The sequence below is a fragment of the Heteronotia binoei genome, chromosome 15 (genome assembly GCF_032191835.1).
Source record: "Heteronotia binoei isolate CCM8104 ecotype False Entrance Well chromosome 15, APGP_CSIRO_Hbin_v1, whole genome shotgun sequence".
Taxonomy (NCBI): Eukaryota; Metazoa; Chordata; class Lepidosauria; order Squamata; family Gekkonidae; genus Heteronotia; species Heteronotia binoei.
The window spans coordinates 36,485,827-36,505,577 of record NC_083237.1 but is presented as its reverse complement, the minus strand read 5'-3'; the positions used below and the strand labels follow the sequence as shown (position 1 = coordinate 36,505,577).

The window sequence follows — 19,751 nt, the reverse complement described above, 5'->3', positions numbered from 1 at the left end:
GGGAGAGGCCTCAGTATGCTATAAAACTTAGATTTTAGAATGTAAGCAAATTTAGAAGTTTTAATACTGAGGCAAAGATGGTGGGAGGGGACATGAATAATGTTAAACCACAAAATATGCCAGATCTAGATGGTTTATACAACACATTCTTATAAATCAATACTGGAAGTTTTGTAACAATCTATGCTGACCTGATGGAATTCTCTGCCTAATGAGATCCATGCCCTGTGGGACCTAATGCACTTCTACAGGACCTGCAAGGCAGAGATATTCCACCAAGCCTATGACTGAGGACAGTAATAGTATTTCCATCTAGCCTGGCTTCCTCTTTCCTTTCCTCTACAGACTGAGGACACAAAAAGTGTGCTGTATGTGCCATCTGTAAATTGTAAATTGTAACTTCTCTCTGAATTTTAAAGTGTTAAATTGGGATATTGTTTTAATTGAGCCCTGCTGCACAGGGGAGAGTGGGTTGTAAGTCAAAGTAAATAAATAAATAATCACATCAAGGTTGAAAAGAAAGGGGGGAAAACAACAATAGTGTTTTCAATCAATTGTATTCTATTCTTGGGGAGGTCACCTTTCAAAGCTGCCAAATATATACCTACCTACCCCCTGTACTTACTAAGGGCTCGCTGAACTGCTCCCTGCACTTCCTTATTCCTCAAACTGTAGATCAGGGGATTGAGCATTGGAGTAATGATGGTATAGAGTACAGCAACCAGGCGGTCCTGCTCCATGGAATGACTGGAGGAAGGGCGTATGTAAGTATACATGAGGGTGCCATAGAAGATGCTCACTACAGTGAGATGGGAAACACAAGTGGAAAATGCCTTGATCCTACCTTGAGCTGTATGCATTTTCAGCACTGAGGAGACAATGAGGATGTAGGAGAGAAGAATCAGACCAAAAGCCACAATCATGTTACTCCCAGAGAGGTTAAAGGTCACCAACTGGCTAACTGAGGTATCAGAGCAAGAGAGTTGCAGAAGAGGAGGTATGTCACAGAAGAAGTGGTCAATTTCATTGGAGTGGCAAAAGTCAAGGGAGAAAACCAAGGCTGTGTTGACTATGGAATTTAAGTTTCCAATAGCCCAGGAACATGCTAGGAGTCCCCAACATATTTTCTGGCTCATGAGAAGGGTGTAGCGCAGTGGGTGGCAGATAGCTACGTAGCGGTCATATGCCATGGCTAAGAGAAGCACACACTCTGTGCCCCCTAATGTGACAAAGAAATACAACTGGAGTGCACATCCTACAAAAGAGATTGTCCTGTCTCCCAGTAAGAGGTCCCACAACATCTTTGGGGCAGTGGTGGAAGTATAACAGATCTCAATAAAAGACAGATTACCCAGGAGGAAGTACATGGGAGTTTGGAGGCATTGATCTATCTGGATCAAGGTAATGATGGCTAGATTCCCCACCAAAGTTAACAGATAGACTAATAAGCCAAGAGCAAAGAGAAGAGACTTTTTCTTTGGGTCAACAGAGAATCCCAAGAGAACAAACTCTGTGATACTGGTCTGATTCTGTCTTCCCAGAGGCTTGATGAAGTCCATCTTCATGCAGGACAGTGGACTTTCATTCGCAGAAAAGGGTACAGTAGTCTGATTTGTTAATGTGGATAGTTTCATAAAGAAAAGAGAGAAAGTCAGCACTCAGTTTTTATTATTTACTTCCCATGATGAATACACTTTTAAAATTCAATTTTACTTTCAGAAGATACAAATGCATCATGTAGGCCATAGAATAGGGTGGAGTACATTCTATTGGTCGGCCATTATCCCATTTCTAGTGGGCCACTTAACTCTTCTGCTGCTGGAATTCTTGAACCATATCAACCTTGGCCAGACCTTGAAAAGTACTTCATCTTTGCTTAAAGCAAGAGTGCATTCTTGGACTCATTTAACAAATGGCCGTTATCTATGTCTACAAGTTTATGTGGAGATACCCTTGCTTTGTAAATTTAAACACACTTTGGTAGGCCATTGAAATCTTCTTGATAAGAAAGAAATCAGACAATGTCAAATGTAGTTCCCTTGCTTTCTCACTGGATGGTGGTCAGACTACTGAATAAATGACAAGAGAAAGGTTTTGTAGTTTTTGGCAGTGGGCAGGATGCATTCAGGTTTTTAGGCTACTTCCTTTTGGGAAGAAGTCTTGCTGAAATCAACTGCACAACAAACAAAAGAGGTCGTCCAGAAAGCCAAAAGTGTATAGCAGAGCCAGGATGGTAAACAGCATCCAAAAAGTTGGAATGATCAGTTCCATGAAAAAAGTCCACAGGAAAAAAAGCTCACAGAAAAACCCCACAGTCATAAATGCTCACAGGAAAAAAGCCCACATAGAAAAATGCCCACACAGAAAAAACCCTGCAAGGAAAAAAGCCCATATGAAAAGAAACTCACATGGAAAAATACCATGTAAAGCACCATAGATATGCAGAGACATCCAGCTTGCCAAATGGCTGCTGCCTACCTCTCCTACTCCCACACATTGGCCATTTGGGAAGCTGGGTCCCTCTGCAGTTCACCAAATATACAAATAACTTAGCAAAAATATTATTTAATTATACTTGATAAAATCACAACACAAATTGTTGCATGTGAACATAACGTATTTTGATCCTAAAATAACAGCATATAGGTAATACCTGTTCATTCATAAATGGTTATCCACAATTATAAATATCTACGATGCTTTACATGGTATTTTTCCATGTGTGCTTCTTTCCGTGTGGACTTTTTTCTTTGTGGGCTTTTTTCTGTGTGGACTTTTTCCCATGTGAGCTTATTTCCATGTGAGCATTTTCTGTGGGGGCTTTTTTTTCTGAGAGCATTTGTGACTGCAAGTTTTTCTCTGTGAACTTTTTTCCTGTGGGCTTTTTTTCTGTTACCGAATTATCAAGCAGAAATAATAGGTATAAATCTGAGATGGAAGGATATAATGAAATATAAGCCAAAACTGAATTGTAATGTTGTAATCCTCCATCTAGGATTTATTCCAGGTATTTATTCTATATTTCCTGTCTTTCAGATGTTTTGCATCACCCTGGATTTGTCAAAATCAACAGAACTAGACTGTGTAAACTAGTTTGTATCATCCAAGGAAAAAAACATATATTAGTGATGTCACCGGACCTCCCTCTAAATTGGCCATAATTAAGGGAGAAATCATATGCAGGTCAACAGGATAGTCCTGTTTTATTTAATGGGACTTGTCCAAACAAAGTATCAGAGGTGTGAGATGAGCACTAACTTCTAGAATTTACCCAACCATCTCTTGAATGAGAGGTGGTTCTTTATTAACTAAAACTGTTTTGTTTTGAGAATCTCAGATGCATTTGTTTCTGTTGGTTAAAATAAATAATATTCTAATTTCTAATTCAAACATATAGTTATCCAGTATATTGCTATTATTATTGCAATAACTTTTTTCAAAAATTTGGCTGGATCTAAATATAATACCTTACAAATGGAGGGGGGGGGATCTTCTCAATGGCGAATAAAAAATCTTCTACTCCTATTCCATCTCTGAACAGAAGACCTCCTTCCACGAGCACAGTATTTATGACTATTATTTAATGAACTGTTGATTTTTAACAGTTCAGTTCTTTCTCTTGTTATCAGTCCTTTGAATGTGTGCATGCATATATTTCTTTAAAACAGAAATATCTGTACTCTATCTGTCATAGCCTCAGGTTCTTCCATGAATATGCATTATGACACATTTCTGATTCAAGGGCATTTACAATAATTTATTTGTTAATTTTTTTCTTTGCCATGCATAATCTTTTTGACTTTTTATATACCTGTAGTTATTTATTGATTTGATTGTGAGAAGATCTGAGTGCCAGGGGGAACAGTACTGAGACTGCAAAATATATATATATATTTTAGGGGGGAAAATCTCTGCACATTCTCCATTTTCCTTCCATTTCCACTGGCTTTTCTTCTGCATTGTAGATATTGGCTTGGATCCAGCACAAAGTTTCTGGTTGCACTAGAGCTCTTGTATCCTTATTTTCAAGCCTGTTTATGAAATAACTTGTGGAACCCATTTCTGGGTTCTATATCTAGCAAGGAAAGCTTTTTGTTTTGAACAAGAATTTGTACAAGCAAACTGTGCCAAATTGGTTTATATTTCCACTTGTGAATCACTTAAAGTCATTGGTTGTGGTAGCAAGTTTTTATATACTTACTATTTTCCTTTTCCTGGAGAGTTTCCATTCAAAGGTCAAAAGTACAGTTTTGTAATTGCTTCCTTGGAATCACTGAAATGAATGTCATCTTTTCCCCCTCAGGTTGGTGTTCTATGGATTTCTCAGACATACAGATGCATCTCCCTAAGCCATGTCCATAGCAAAATATCTTCTGCAATGGCTATGCTATAGGGATGATTATTTTAAGGCACATGATTCAGGATAATTCCTGCAAATTATGTGATAGATTCATCATCTCTTATGTATAACTGTAATTAGTGTATTCATTTATCTTAGAAAAACCATTCCAATTAATGAGATAAATATGTCATAGTGACCTCTAAGGGTGAACATTTCCTTCTTTTTTATTTTTAAACTCTTATTGTGTAGTCAACCAAATGAATTGCAGTTACAGTCTGTCATATTTTCAAACCAATATACAAAATTTGTTATTATGGATTCTTATTAGAACAAAAAAATGCAGCAAACTAACTTGTCAATGAAACAAAAGCAAATATTCAGTCCTAGATGTCTGGGATGTTTGTGAGGTTTTTAATTCACCAGAAAAAAATATTTATCCATGCTGAACACTTATTCATCACATTATGTGATGACAGATTACCCTCAAATCACTCCACCCAATATTTAATTTTGTCCAGCATAAAATATCCCCAGGTCTTTAAATGTCACTGGTACAATGTCAGAATATTAAGAGCCCTGCAGTTTGTAGCTAATAAATTCTCTGCTGCTATTAATAAAGTGAATATGAGGTCTCTAGTATCCCCAGGAACTGAACTTTTGCCCCATAGTATTGGATCCCAGGTATAGTATAAGCAATTATACAGGGTCTCAAGCATGGTAAAATTCCATTGGTAATTAATTATTTTAGGGCCCTGTGTAAGTCTGGTCTGGGAAGTGTCATGAAGGATCCCACTGTGTTAACTTGTTATTCTATCCCTTCCCCCCTCCTTGCTTTATGGCTTGTAATTAGGAGTAGTGAGAACAGAAACTAAATAATCAGTGCCTTCCCAGAAAGCAAGGACAAAGTCCAGATAATGCTATGGGAACGTAGACATTTATGATGGTTTATGTGTGAATGCTACCCTGCTCCCGTATTCTTCTGCCCCCACACCCCCCTCACCCGAGGCAGGGCCATCAGCCAAGAAGCTCTTCCATCCATGCTTCAAAAAATTATACTAAGAACAGCACCCAAAAACTGTCTCTATACCAGAAAACAGCACCTGCACTTTAAAGCCGCCACGAAGCGCCAAAGACGCCTAAAACCTGGACATTCGTTTCTAAAAATTTTTTACACCAACTAACAGCACTTTAAGAACTACACCCTACCTCACTTCCTTAATTTCATCTTTGTTGCCTAATTAACTATTGATCACCTATTAGAATTATTAACAATGAATTAATTTTAAATTGATTAGAAATTGGATAAGAAATTTTAAATTGATTAGAAGTCGGATTATTATTGTGTATTTTATGTAATTAAATGCATATAGGATTAATTAATTGATTGATTATTTATTCATGTTAGCACTTTAAAAATTTTAAGAATTAGGTTTTAGTACTGTGCTAAGTAAGAATTATTTATTTACTAATCAATTAGGAAAGATTTTGGTGATCTAGACAATTGGGAACTGAGGACGGGGGTGGGCCGGGGATCTGTGCTGTGCATGTAAACTAGTCAGCCGAACTTAATATAACCATCAAAGAATAGGCTTGGGATGACTGGTCAGGGGATTCCAGTGCTCCTGGGGAGGGGAAGATATGACGGTGGGAATGGACAAAGATATGAGAGAAGGAGACAGAGACAAAACAGTGCTCAGCCCCCTTCTAGTCTACTTCCCATCCCAACGGTGACAAGTAGGGGGACCAAGAGAAATTGCCCGCGTCCGACACTGGTGTTATGCAATGCCAGGTCTATAAATAATAAGATCGAGACCATTAGGGACTTCCTGTTTCGGCAGGATGCAGACCTGGCTTGCGTGACCGAGACCTGGGTTCAAGAGGGAGAGACAATGGCACTCTCCCAGATAACTCCCCCGGGTTACTCGGTCTTCCACCAGTCGCAGATTAGCGGGCGGGGGGCAGGGTGGCGGTATTCATACGGGAGGCTTACTCCTTCCGGGCCCTCCCGGCCCCAAAGATCGATGGTGTTGAATGTGTCGGCCTTGCATTGGATGTCGGGGAGAGGTTGGCGATCTGGCTGGTGTACCATCCGCCTAACGCACCGGCCAGCGCCTTACCATCCCTGATGGAGGCGGTGTCCGGCTGGGCATTGGAGTACCCAGGGCTTCTGGTCCTGGGTGACTTCAATGTTCACGCCGATGACGCGGCTTCCACTCAGGCGATGGACCTAGTGTCTTCCATGGCGACACTGGGACTCTCCCAATTTGTCACGACTCCCACGCATCAGGCTGGGCACACATTAGATCTGATCTTTGCGGCCGGGATTAAAGTGAATGAAATAGCAACGGAGGCGATACCATGGTCGGATCACTTAGCCCTCAAGGCTCGTATGGAGACGCTACCACAACCCTGTAAGTGCGGAGAGCCTATTTTGGCTCGCCCGCGGAGCCTGATGGACCCGGAACGGTTCCAAACAGCTCTTCGGGATCCTTGGCCCCCTTGTGATTCCCTTGATGCCCTGGTTGATGCCTGGCAAGACCGGCTATCTGGGGCAATCAACAAGATCGCACCCTGACATCCTCTGCGCCCTCGTTCAAGGCTGGCTCCTTGGTATACCCTGGAGCTACGCCGGTTGAAACAAGGACTCCGACGACTAGAGAGGCAGTGGCGGCGCACTCGTGGCGAAGCGGCGAGAAAATCCTATAGAACGTTTATGAGGTCGTATGAGATGGCAGTCAAGGCCGCGAAGAAGTACTTCGCGGCCAAGATTGCGTCTGCAAATTCGTGCCCGGCACAATTGTTTAAAATAATTGGACATTTAACTACACTGCCCCAGGGCAGACCAGATGTTAGAGAATTAGAAATAGGCTGTGAGGCTTTTGCAAAATTTTTTGCAGACAAAATCACGTCGCTCCGCCAGGACCTGCCCATCACCTTAGATACAGTACATGAGCCCGAGGCCCTATGCCTGTCTTCTGATTTAACTCTGGATCATTTCGACCCGCTCAGCCTGGAGGAAGTTGACGGAATTCTCTCCTCTGCGCGCCCTACAACTTGCGACCTGGACCCATGCCCCTCCTGGCTAATTAAATCCTGCCTGAGGGAGCTTGAATGTCCTCTACGGGACATCATAAATAGATCCCTCTCGGAGGGGCGCTTTCCATCACCTCTGAAAGAGGCCTTGGTCCGACCCCTCTTGAAAAAAAGTACAGCAGATCCGGCCGAATTGGCAAACTACCGACCGGTCTCTAATTTACCGTTTTTAGGTAAAATAATAGAGAGGGCAGTGGCGTTGCAGTTGCAGAGCTTTCTGGATGATGCTTCCATCCTAGACCCTTGTCAGTCCGGCTTTCGCCCGGGTTATGGGACAGAGACAGTACTGGTCGCCCTGGTAGATGATCTCCAACGGCACCTGGATCGGGGCGGTGTGGCGGTGCTGATGTTGTTAGATCTGTCGGCCGCGTTCGACATGGTCGACCATCGGCTACTGACCCGCCGCCTCACCGATATAGGGGTGAGGGGGTCTGCCATACAATGGCTCTCCTCCTTCCTCAAGGATCGGGGACAAAGGGTGGCAATTGGTGGCGAGCGGTCCCGGAGGAGCACACTGGATTATGGAGTGCCTCAGGGGGCAGTTCTCTCACCAATGTTATTCAATATCTATATGCGCCCTCTTGCCCAGATTGCCAGGAGATATGGACTTGGGTGCCATCAATATGCAGATGACACCCAACTCTATCTGCTGATGGATGGCCGGCCTGACTGCGTCCCTGAGAATTTAGACCGGGCCTTGCAGGATATGGCAACGTGGTTGAGGGGGAGCGGGCTGAAACTGAATCCAGTGAAGACAGAAGTCCTTTGCCTGGGTCGGGGCGCCCGGGAAGGGGAAATACCTCTTCCGGTCTTCGACGGGGCACCACTGAAAGCGGCGCACCGGGTTAGGAGTCTGGGAGTTCTACTGGAGCCTTCATTATCAATGGAGGCCCAGATTGCAGCCACTGCCAAGTCAGCCTTTTTCCACCTGAGGCGGGCAAGGCAGCTGGCTCCCTTCCTAGAGCGCCAAGATCTGGCAACGGTACTTCACGCAACGGTCACCTCGAGACTGCATTACTGTAATGCCCTCTATATGGGGCTGCCTCTGTACCGAACCCGGAAGCTGCAGCTGGTGCAGAACGCAGCGGCCAGACTGTTGCTGGGGCTCCCTAAATGGGAGCACATACAGCCTGGACTGCGCGAGCTGCACTGGCTGCCAGTTATATACCTGGTTCGTTACAAAGTGCTGGTCATTACCTTTAAAGCCCTATATGGTCGAGGACCTGTCTACCTTAGGGACCGTCTTTCCCCATATGAACCCCAGAGAGCACTGAGGTCAGCTGGAAAAAACTTGTTGACCACCCCCGGACCAAGATTGGTGAAGCTGCAATGCACCCGCAATCGGACCTTCTCCTCTGTAGCCCCGAACCTATGGAACCAACTTCCAGAGGAAATGCGGGCCCTGCGGGACCTTGAACAGTTCCGCAGGGCCTGCAAGACCTTCCTCTTCCAACTGGCTTTCGCTGATGAAGAAAGTAATTGCTAATGATTACCGCCATCATAAAAGAACAAATAGCATTAGCACTTTTATCACTTAATTAATTAATTAATTAATTTTAAACTTATCAGAATTTTAATGTTAAATGTAACTTTGTTTTTTGTATAACTGAATGATGTTGTTAGCCGCCCTGAGCCTGCTCCGGCGGGGAGGGCGGGATATAAATAAAATTATCTATCTATCTATCTATCTATCTATCTATCTATCTATCTATCTATCTATCTATCTATCTATCTATCTATCTATCTATCTATCTATCTATCTATCATCTATCATCTATCTATCTATCTATCTATCTAAACCCATCCCTTGGAATTCCTTTGAAATAAGCCTTAAATGTATTGTATCAGTGTATCAGTTTCATTACTCTCAAGAGATGACTATGCCAAAAGTATCGGTCTATTAATAAACTTAGTCTTTGTAACAACTTCGACTCGTCATTGAATCCGCATGCTTGACATTCTCTAGCAATTCTCTAGTATCCCCAGGAACTGAACTTTCGCCCCATAGTATTGGATCCCAGGTAGAGTATAAGAAATTATACAGTGTCAGCATTTCTGGACAATAAAATGAAGAGAATTTCTGGTTGCTTTGCTACAACTGTACTGTCATCTCCTGATTTATTTTTCTCCTGAACCCTGCTACAGAGTTTCCCAGGCTGTAGCAGGTGATAATTCTTAACATAATCATCGCAGCATAGGTTGTCCCTGCTAGACACTGAAAAAGAAGTCCAAGTTCCCAGGAAATTGAATAGCTGGGGAAAGTTATGGAGTGGTATGTATGAATTAGACTTATTGGTGGTGCTAAAGTCCAAGGGTGTAATGGAGAATGTTGTTGAGATGAAATATCTTTTTGTATACTGAGTTGTGGGGGTGTCTATTTATATAAATACTTTTAAAAACCCAAGTACTAAAATATGTTTTATAGTAATGAATCACTTAACACTTTTTACTGGATAATTTTGTCTGTGCATGTTTTTCTCTTTGTTAACATCGGTGTTAATCAATTAAAAAAAAATGGAAGAAAGAAATTCCAGTACCATCCTCCCTGAATTTGAGGACACATTTCATCAAAGAAGATGAATGGTTTGGATAGAATGGCTTGAATTCTCATAATTAGAGCATCCTCCACTATCTCCTCTTATTTCTTCTTGCTTTATATCATACTATTTAAAGCAACTTTTCTTGCTGAGTTACTAATAATGCAATGAATGTCTACTCAGAAGCAAGTCATACTATGTTCAATAGTATTCCTGGATAAGTATGCACTGATATTATAAGGAAGGGATGGGATCAAATATGTCCATTTTACACTACACCTGTCTTCACCCCATCTTCTACCTCCCATCATTCTGTTCAAATACTTACTACGTATTAGATATAATCTTATCTAGAGAACTGATTTATTTCAAGATCTGTTAACCAGCTTTAAGCCCAAAATCAAACATTACCATCAAGACCTGTCCACCTTATCCATTACAGCATGAATCTTGCGACTCTGAAGTCCAGCTTCTAAAGATAAATAGAGCAGCACAAAAATGTTGGTTGTCTGAAACCAGTGACCTAATGGAGTAGATCTAAGTTAGAGCTCAGTGGCTCCTTTAAGACCAACAAAGTTTTTTTTAAAAAAAGATTTAAGCTTTCATGTGTATTCACACACACCCTCTCTCTCTCACTTACTCTCTCTCAAGAAGTGTGGATGCACATGAAGCTTATACCTTGAATACAAATTTGTTGGTCTTAAAGGTGCCACTGGACTCTAACTTTGTTTTACTGCTTCAAACAACATGGCTATTCACCTGGATCTATAATGGACTAGATGTCAGTGATATGAGGAAATTGTTCCAGTAGTAGACAGAAAAATCACAGCATGAAGAGATGCCTTCTGTGATTAATACATCCACTATTTTCCTTAATACCCCATATCATACATAAATTAGAGGTAATTTTGTGAAATGTTTTTCCAGCTTGATTAGTTAGTTAGCTTTCTGGGAAAAGTCCAAAATGTCAGTGACCCTCTTCCTTTGCAAGTGAAAGGTAGATAGAATAGTGCATCTGTATATATTATTTGCCTTCCTCCAAGGAACTCAGAGCAAAATCCCTGGGTCTCCCCCTCTGTTTTATTCTCACATCAGCATTTGAGGTCAGTTAGGCTGAGACAGAACAACTCACCAAAAATCAATGAACTAGTTATACTGCTGAGTGGGATTTGATTCTTGGTCTCCTAGCTCATTGCTTTGAGAGACCATCTGCAAGACTCTATTAGCTCATGTACTAATATTGATGTATTTGTGAACTGTCCTCACTAAAATGAAATCAGAACTCAAACATATACAGCTACATTCATACGCATGTACACATTTCACATATATGTCTAGGTGGGTACATTAGCATATATGCTACTTCTCATCCCTTCACTGGTAAATGTCATATCATTGCTTATAGCACAGAAAATCTTCTAAGCCTCTGTCTGTCTGTCTGTCTGTCTGTCTGTCTGTCTATCTATCTATCTATCTATCTATCTATCTATCTATCTATCTATCTATCTATCTATCTATCTATCCATCCATCATCTATCTATCATCTATGAAAAACAGCTATATAAATCTTAAGGCAACCTGAGGAACAAATAAACTATTTTCATATTTTAAAAATAATAAATGAAAAAGCTATAATAAATTAGACTTTACAATGTAGTTTACCTGTTACATTTGTTGAAAGTAGTATCTTTTGTAGTCTCATTCGAAAAGTACTTCAGTGAAGTTGATATTTTTAACCTCACATACCAAACTCAGCATCTGTTCAGTCTGTGTCTTATCAAATATGCTGTTGCAAATTATACTTCAAAAAACATGCTAAAAATTCTTGTGGAGTGTTCCCAGGAGTCTGTGTGCTACATCACTTCTTGATCTCATTAGATTGTGGGATTTCAGGTTATAATGTTTTCTAATTGGAGCTTAATAGACAACATGTGAATTCTAGAAAAACATTATTATATTTAACACTGTAAAGGAGGTGGGTTGTTGTAGGAAAAACAGGGTGAGGTTGGAACTCCAGTCCATTGATTAAGTTTTGAGTTGTTAAATGCACTCCTTTAATTTATGACAATCACAATCACATATTTATTTACTTGTTTGTTACTATTATCTCTCACCAACTGTGTTAGGTGGCTGCATTTAAAAAAAATGTTTAAACACTGTAAACATTTTAATAATAAAAATAAGGAATGCTTAGAGATTTCAAAGCCATATTTGTAATATTGTGGGTATGATGCAGACACATTTATGAGGCATGATCCAGAGACACTTACATTCCAGTTAATCATAAATATAACCAATGTTCCCTCTAAGCTTCAGAGTCTTGTGAGCAAAAATTCTATTTTGTGAGCTACTGTCATTAAAGTTGTGAGCTACTGCATGAATTAGTGTGCTCTGGAGTCATCCTTCCTGAGCCAAGACAAATATCTGTGAGCTGGAGGCTAAAAATCTGTGAGCTAGCTCATGCTAACTCAGCTTAGAGGGGATGCTGCATATAATAAAAGCTCAATGTGGTGGCTCAATCCTCAATTTTTATTGGAAGTTGTGGCTATCACTGGAGTAGCCTTGCACTCTGTTACCACTCCCCCTGTCATTGGGTAGCCTTGCTGTGACCCACCTACTGCCAGCCCTGTTATGACCGCCCTGCTCCCTCAGAGGTGACTTATGGCAACCCCAGCCCCTATTTCAGCTTCTGTTCCTTCCTTCTGTATTTTACCTCACGACTACTGAACCAAAGGGGTGGGTATAATATGGATTTCTCAAAACTAGTCTCTTCAGGGTTTTTGTTTTATTTTCAGATGGATGGATAACTCAGTATATAGAGGGTCATGGCTGATTCGACGGTTATTCCCAATATACAGGCACCAGAGAACTTAAAAGTAAACCACAAAATTTTATTTACACACAGTCTCCAACTGGGGGATGGGATGTATTTACATGGGTTATACTGTATCTCAGATGAATAACAGTTGCTAAATGGTTCAGGCTTTACAGTACAGATTTTACTGATGTCTCTCAGGGTTCACAGTTCATATATTCTTCACTCTCCAACCCTATTTTTGGTTGGCCTCTTGGGCTTTATGTGTCTGGTCTCTTGAGCCGACTGCTGTCTCTACTCTCAGCCCTTCTGACTCCTCTAGACCCACATCTCTCCCTCAGCAACCTCTTTAGTTCTTAAGAGAAGTGTATATGTTTCTGTGACCTCTCAGGTCTTTCACTGTGACTCTCTTTTTGTCACCCTCAGCCCCTTGGCTGTCTCCACAGAGCTAGCAGCGAGCTTCACTTCACTGGAAGTCTCTCCTTAGCTCCTGTCTCAGTTCCTTCTCCTCAGCTCTCAGCTGATATCTCCCTGTCTCTTCAGCTCTCTGCTGAAAAACCAACTCCTCTCTTCAACTGTCTCCCTCTGACAGTTAGTCACTGACGACTCCCCAGCCATTATCTGTCAATCACTCCTCCTGAGAGTTCCAAGCACTCCGGCCCCCACCCTCAGATTGTCGGAGCGGGAGTAGCAGAGTGAGGGAGATGACTTGCCCGACACAGGGCTTCAGGAAAGAAAATCAGGCAGACACGTGCAACTAGTGCCAAAAGGTGTATTAACATATATACACAACAAGTGCTCTCTTGTGCAGTCTATACAATATCACCTCCACGGACAAAGTGCTTCGCCTAACCACCATCTCACAGGGAGAGACCTGTGTGATGCACACACAGATCATATATAGTCCAAGCAGCCAATCCTGGCCATGCTGACTCAGCAGATTGCATCACTTGGCTTCTGCCGGCTCAAGCCGGTCTGCTGATCAGGTCACTGTGACCTAGCCTGGCAGCTAGATCACCAGCTGTCATACTGTGGCTGTCAGACTGGGTTTATGTAGATTCTTGCTCCAGCACACCTCCTAATCTATTTAAACCCAGTGCACCAAAACACTTTACACAGTTTACATACATGTCCACCAGCAACATTACAGTTCATATTTACGTAGCTCGGAACCCTTTCCGGAATTCGTTCAGGAACTCATCATGATTGTAAAACACATCATCGTGTTCCTGTTCAGCCAGCTCTTTCAGACGCTTGGCTTCAGCCTCCTTCTCCCTTGCCTCGCACTCTGCCACCCAGGCTTTCCATTTCTTAGCCTTTTCTTTTAACATTTCCTCAAATCCGGGTGGGTCTGGATTGACAGTCAGAGTGACATAGGGACACTTGTACCTAGCGGGACGTTGGCCTTTGGTGGACCTGGCAGACACCCGTGGCCCTGTGCTTGGACCAGCTTTGTCTTCTTCGGGTTGCTCTGTTCCCACCTCCTGGGCTGGTTGCTCTGCCCCTGTAATTGGGTGTTGAACCTCCTGACTCTCACACTTTACCTCCAGTTCCTGCATTTGAGGCTCTGCCTCCTGACTCTGCTCGTCGGGCTCTGTGCCAGCATTCGGCTCACCTTCTCCAGCCCCACTGGGTGCCACCTCCTGGGCTGGAGTTCTGGGCTGCGCTCCAACATCGTTATCGCTACTTGGCAGCAGGACAAATTGTTTCTGCAAGGAGTGCAACCTTGGCCAGCTGCTTTCTTCATTGAACTGGGCACTCTTACTAAGTGTTATCTTGCTTTTGCTATTGCAGAAACGATAACACCTGGCCCTTGGCTTGTAGCCCAGAAAAATTAGGCTCTCTGCCCGGACATCCCCCTCCCCGCTACTCGTGGAGTGGATGCCAACCCGAGCCCGTGACCCAAAGACTTTTAAAGAACTCAAATCTGGGGTCTTGTTCAACAGTAACCTGTAAGGCACATTTTTCACAGTATTACACCAAACCCTATTTTGCAAAAAAACAGCTGCATGTATGGTTTCTGCCCAATAGGACATTGGCAGTTGTGCATCCTCTAACATGCAATACATCACATTCTGCAATACAGCCCCATGCCCATTTTCTCGGGGCGTTGCCGGGTTCGTCAGACGGTGGGCAATGCCCTTGTTCTCCAGCCAACGTTTCATCTGGTTAGATAAGAATTCCCCCCCTCTGTCGGTTTGTACAGCTAGGAGATTAACCCCTAATTGTCTCTCCACTGCTTTGACCCACTTGGTGAATGTCTTATACACCTCAGACTTATGCACCATGGTGAAAACCCACGCGTACCTCGTGTGGTCGTCGGTGGCCACCAAGCAGTATCTCCTCCCCGACAGACTCTTTGGCAATGGGCCAATAACGTCTAAATGGACTAGTTCCAGGGCTCGTGTGCTTTCCCTTGAGCTTTCTTTAGCAACAGCACACGCCTTGCTTTTGGTCTTCTTGCAGACCTGGCAATCCAAGTAACATTTGCAAGGATTTACTTTCAAACTAGGCACAAGCTCCAGGGTTTTCTTTAACGCCCTAAATCCGCAGTGCCCAAGTCTCCTATGGAGCAAATGTATACAATTATTGTGCACAGGCTCATTCGACACCTGAGCCACCTGGGCACAATCACTCTGGACCACATACAGTTTACCTTCCCTCTTTCCTGTCACAAGCAACTTTCCCCCACCTCCCAGGATTTTGCAGCAGGTTTTCTCAAATCTCACCTGGTATCCCTGGTCAAACAGTGTGACTCAGGCTCTATGAGTCCTTAGTTTTTCTATTAACCCTTCCATTACTGTCACACCTGTAATGCCAGAACCCCATCAAAAGACCAATGAACTTTGAGTGAGATGGTTCTCTGCTGAGAGGTTTTCCTGGAGCCTCACTGATTACTACTGCCTCTCCTCAGTTCATCTCCCCCCCACAAACAACACTGCCACCATTTTGCCATTTTGCCACCTCCAACTAACACTCCCCACCAAAGTTGCACTTGCCCAGCACACGCACACCCCGCCCATACTGTTTGGGAGGTGTGTATCTATATAATATTCCAGAAACTCCTCCTTATGGGGTAATATTCCACCTCTTCATTTACAGCACAGTCTGTGGTTGAATCCAGTGTAAACTAATATAATGCGGCAGACATAGTTGCTTCAATAACATTGAACATTATTTAATAAATATATACACTGATGCAAACTCTGACAGAAAACAGTTAAATCTCTTCAATGGGCAGAAAAGGAATGTTCCCTCACAATGGGGCGGGGGGGGAGCTTAGCACCAGAGAAACAGACTCTCTATATTCTATGCATTCTATTTTCAAGCCCCCTTTCCACCTGCAAATAGGCTTCGCTCTTTCTATTCAAATTAGACTACAGTGGGCTGCTTGCTTTAAGAGGCAGGAAGCCACTTGAAGGCTCCCTTTAGCTTCCCCCCACACACACACATGCAAGTAGGAGGGGGTTAAAGGCAGGCTTCTAATGGCTGCCTACCTTCCTGCCTGCTTGCCTGTCTTCCTGTCATTTCTCTGTCTCCCTATCTTCCTTTTTTCCTTTCCTTTTATTTTATTCCTTTCTCACAAACTTTTACATAACTCTCACTTCATTCTTCTCATTCTTTCTCTGTCTTTTTATTTCATTCTATCTTCCTTGTTGTCTTTATCTCTTTCACTCAGGCCTCATTTTGGGCAGGAGCTCACAGGAGCAGAGTTCCAGAACCTCTCACTTGTATTGTACTCTTTCTTTCTTAACCCCCTCCCCCACAAAAAATGCTTCTGGGCTACATTGTTCAAATGCCTTGTGAGAATTTTACTGAATAAGATTTGACAAACTTTTTAATATATTTCCCCACCAAAAATGGGGAAATAGCCAAAACATACAAAGCAGACCAATGAAATTTTCATCATGCCACTGTAGGTGGGGGTGGAGGTGCAGCGGCAGGGCAGGTGCAAGTGGGGGGCACAGGACAGGTGCCAGCCTGGGGCACTCGAGGCCCTAGCTCTGGGCCTGCCCAGCTCCTGGGCAGGTGAAAGAGGTGGTGGCAAAGGAAGGCAGCCTCCAAGTGGCAGAGAGGTGCCCTGCAACCCCCTTCAGTTGCCTGGGTCCCAGGCAGGCGAAATAAGCAGCACGTGGCAGCAATCTGCACATCGCTTCATGGGGAGGGGGGGATCCTTGCCTAGGGCTTCCTTCTTTTCAAATAAAGAAGTAAAACTCCACAAAATGTGAGGAGCATATTTTTAAATGTAGAAGCATTTTGAATGATGCGAATTTGTAGCAGGTGGATTCAGTGCTCTGTAGATCTGGAGCAAAGCTGAATGGAGAAAGAGTCTTTCTCTCACTCTTTTCTCCCCATCTTTTCATTAAAATTCTTTCTCTGTCTCTCTCTTTATTTCTCTTTCATTCTGTTTGTCTACCTTCCTGCTGCCTACACATTCATCACTCTCCTCCTGAATATTTTTCTAGGGCCTTTTGTATTTCTTCCAAAAATGAGATTTTCTGCTAGTTAGTATAATAATAAATTAGTCTTTAATATTTCATAAAACTACTCTGTTGTACTTAATACATGCATTCAGTACTACTTCTTCAATACCAATGCTAAAGGAGGTTACCCAAAACTGATTGTAGCTTATAAATTCACCACTTTATCTTATACAGTCCTACACATGGTTTTCCGAAGTATCCCTTGCACATCCTTATTCCTTAAGCTGTATATGATTGGATTAAGCATAGGTGTAAGGATACCATACAAAACAGGCAAGAATTGATCATGCTCCTGAGAGTATATGGAGTTGGGCTTAAAATATGTGAAGAATATGGTGCCAAAGTAGATGTTGACTACAGTGAGGTGAGAAGCACAGGTTGAGAAAGCTTTGAGACGCCCTTCTTTTGTGCGGATCCTGAGGATGGCCAGGACTATGTAGATGTAAGACACTAGGGTAAGCAGAAAGGAAGTCATTGCCACCCCTCCACCCACCACAAAGGTAGCAATTTGATTGGCCAGAATGTCAGAACAAGACAGCTGGAAAAGGGGTGGAATGTCACAGAAAAAATGCTGAATGACATTGTCCTGACAGAAAGACAAAAGAGACATCATGACAGTGTGCACACTTGAGTTAGCCAAGCCTAAAATCCAAACAGCAGCTGCTAAAGAGATACAAACTTTGGGTCTCATGAGCACACTGTAATGCAACGGATGGCAGATGGCAGCATATCGATCATAGGCCATGACACCCAGCAGGAGGCATTCAATGCCTCCAAAGGAGATGAAAAAGAACATCTGGGAGAAACAGCCAGCTAGAGAGATAGTTTTGTCCTGGGAGAGGTAATTCATTAGCATCTTGGGTACAGTGGCAGTTGTATACCCAATGTCTATGACAGAGAGATTGGCCAGGAAGAAATACATGGGGCTGTGGAGTCTCTTGTTGAAACTGATGATGAGAAGAATAAGAGTGTTCCCAATCAGGGCTAGCAAGTAGATGAGCAGAAAGAGACCAAAAAGAAAGATCTGGGTTTTGGGGTTCCTAGAAAGTCCCAGCAGTAAAAATTCTGTGACAACTGTGCCATTCTTCAACATTTGATGTAGTGTCTCCGTCTGTGAAACAATAATAGGTAAGACATATGTTAGGGAGAGGGGGTTGTATGGATATTCTTTTTTTGTTGTTTCATATCCTCAAGTATAATTAGCTTGGAGACATAATCACAAACAAAATGTTCCATATCAGTGTTTAGACAGCGTTTAGAATGTTTTGGGAAGTCTATTATCCCCCTTTTGCTTTCCTCACCTCCTCCTGTTTTGAAAACCTAATTTAAATCTGTTCCTCAATTATTATCTTTTTTGCCATTTTGAGAGCTTTCTTGTGCAGTCCCTTTAAGCCCAAAACAACTGAGTGGGACAGAACAGACTGCTTTCCACTAGTCAGCTCTTTTTTTTCTTTCTACAAACCATGTTTAAAGGGACTGTAGTCTCTTTCAATGGGGTTTGTGCAGCCACAAACCATGATCCCGTTCATGAATGAATTTCCTTTTATCTGCGATCCTACATTTATGTATTTTAAACACTGCCTTTTCATTTATTTTTAACCTTGCTGATCTTTTAACCATAATAAACCTGATTGAATGAATGAACCTTCTAGTTTGGTTTGTGGTTCGGCCACGAACTGCACAAACTGCATTTTTCCAGGTGGTACATATCTCAAATGTTGAGGTTTCCTTTTGGTGCCACAGATGGACTATTTCTCTATTCCTCCTCTTTTAAACTTCTCTTTGCTTGCAGCCATCACTATATCTTCTAGCAGCAAATTCCATACTTAAATTTCTTTTTGTCCAGCTTGAATCTATTTTGCATCAAGTTCTCTGGTTGCCCCTAAGTTCTAATATTTTGGGAGAGAGAGAAATTCTCTCTTAATCTATGCCCAGTGGCCTGTGTGATTTCTTGCAATATTGTGATTGATAGTGTTAGAGAGTTAAGGCATTGGCATTTTTAGTAATACAGGATGATTTAGTTAATTAAATGTACATGTCCCCACCTTCCTTTGAGTAGAGATGGCATGCTAAAATAAAACACTTAAGATACGATTACAGACAAATACTTAAATATTTGCTGTCAGATGGTGAAGAGAAGCAACAACAGAGAAGTGTGAGTTGTGCTTTTCTAGGTCATTGTTCTGTACCAAAGAGTTACAATCCCCTTGCTTCTCAAAGTAGCTCCCCCAGGATACTCAGTCTTTCAGCAATCATGGACTAGCAGGCAGTGGGGAGGGGTGGCCCTATTCATATGGGAGGCTTACTCCTTCCAGGTCTCCCATCTCCAGAGACCGACAGCATTGAATGTGCTGGTTAGGCGTGGGATGTTGGGGAGGGATTGGCGATCTGGCTGGTGTACCATACACTTAATGCACTGGCCAGTGCCTTACCATCCCTGATGGAGGCTGTAGCAGGCTGGGCATTGGAACACCCTAGGC

The 19,751-nt window shown here is 42.5% G+C and overlaps 2 protein-coding genes across 2 annotated transcripts; both read right to left on the bottom strand.

Moving 5' to 3' along the window:
* Positions 1–608: 608 nt before the first annotated feature.
* LOC132583394 (olfactory receptor 5F1-like) lies at positions 609–1,559 on the bottom strand. Its single transcript, XM_060255042.1, has one exon. It carries the CDS (start codon positions 1,557–1,559, stop codon positions 609–611), a length of 951 nt encoding a protein of 316 aa, XP_060111025.1.
* Positions 1,560–17,437: 15,878 nt separating this feature from the next.
* LOC132583391 (olfactory receptor 1N1-like) lies at positions 17,438–18,373 on the bottom strand. Its single transcript, XM_060255041.1, has one exon. The coding sequence runs from the start codon at positions 18,362–18,364 to the stop codon at positions 17,438–17,440; it is 927 nt and encodes a 308-aa protein (XP_060111024.1). The 5' UTR covers positions 18,365–18,373.
* Between the last annotated feature and the right edge of the window lie 1,378 nt (positions 18,374–19,751).

Coding starts and splice junctions, on each gene's coding strand:
- LOC132583394 (XM_060255042.1), bottom strand. CDS start 1,559: ATGGACTTCATCAAGCCTCTGGGAAGACAGAATCAGACCAGTATCACA.
- LOC132583391 (XM_060255041.1), bottom strand. CDS start 18,364: ATGTTGAAGAATGGCACAGTTGTCACAGAATTTTTACTGCTGGGACTT.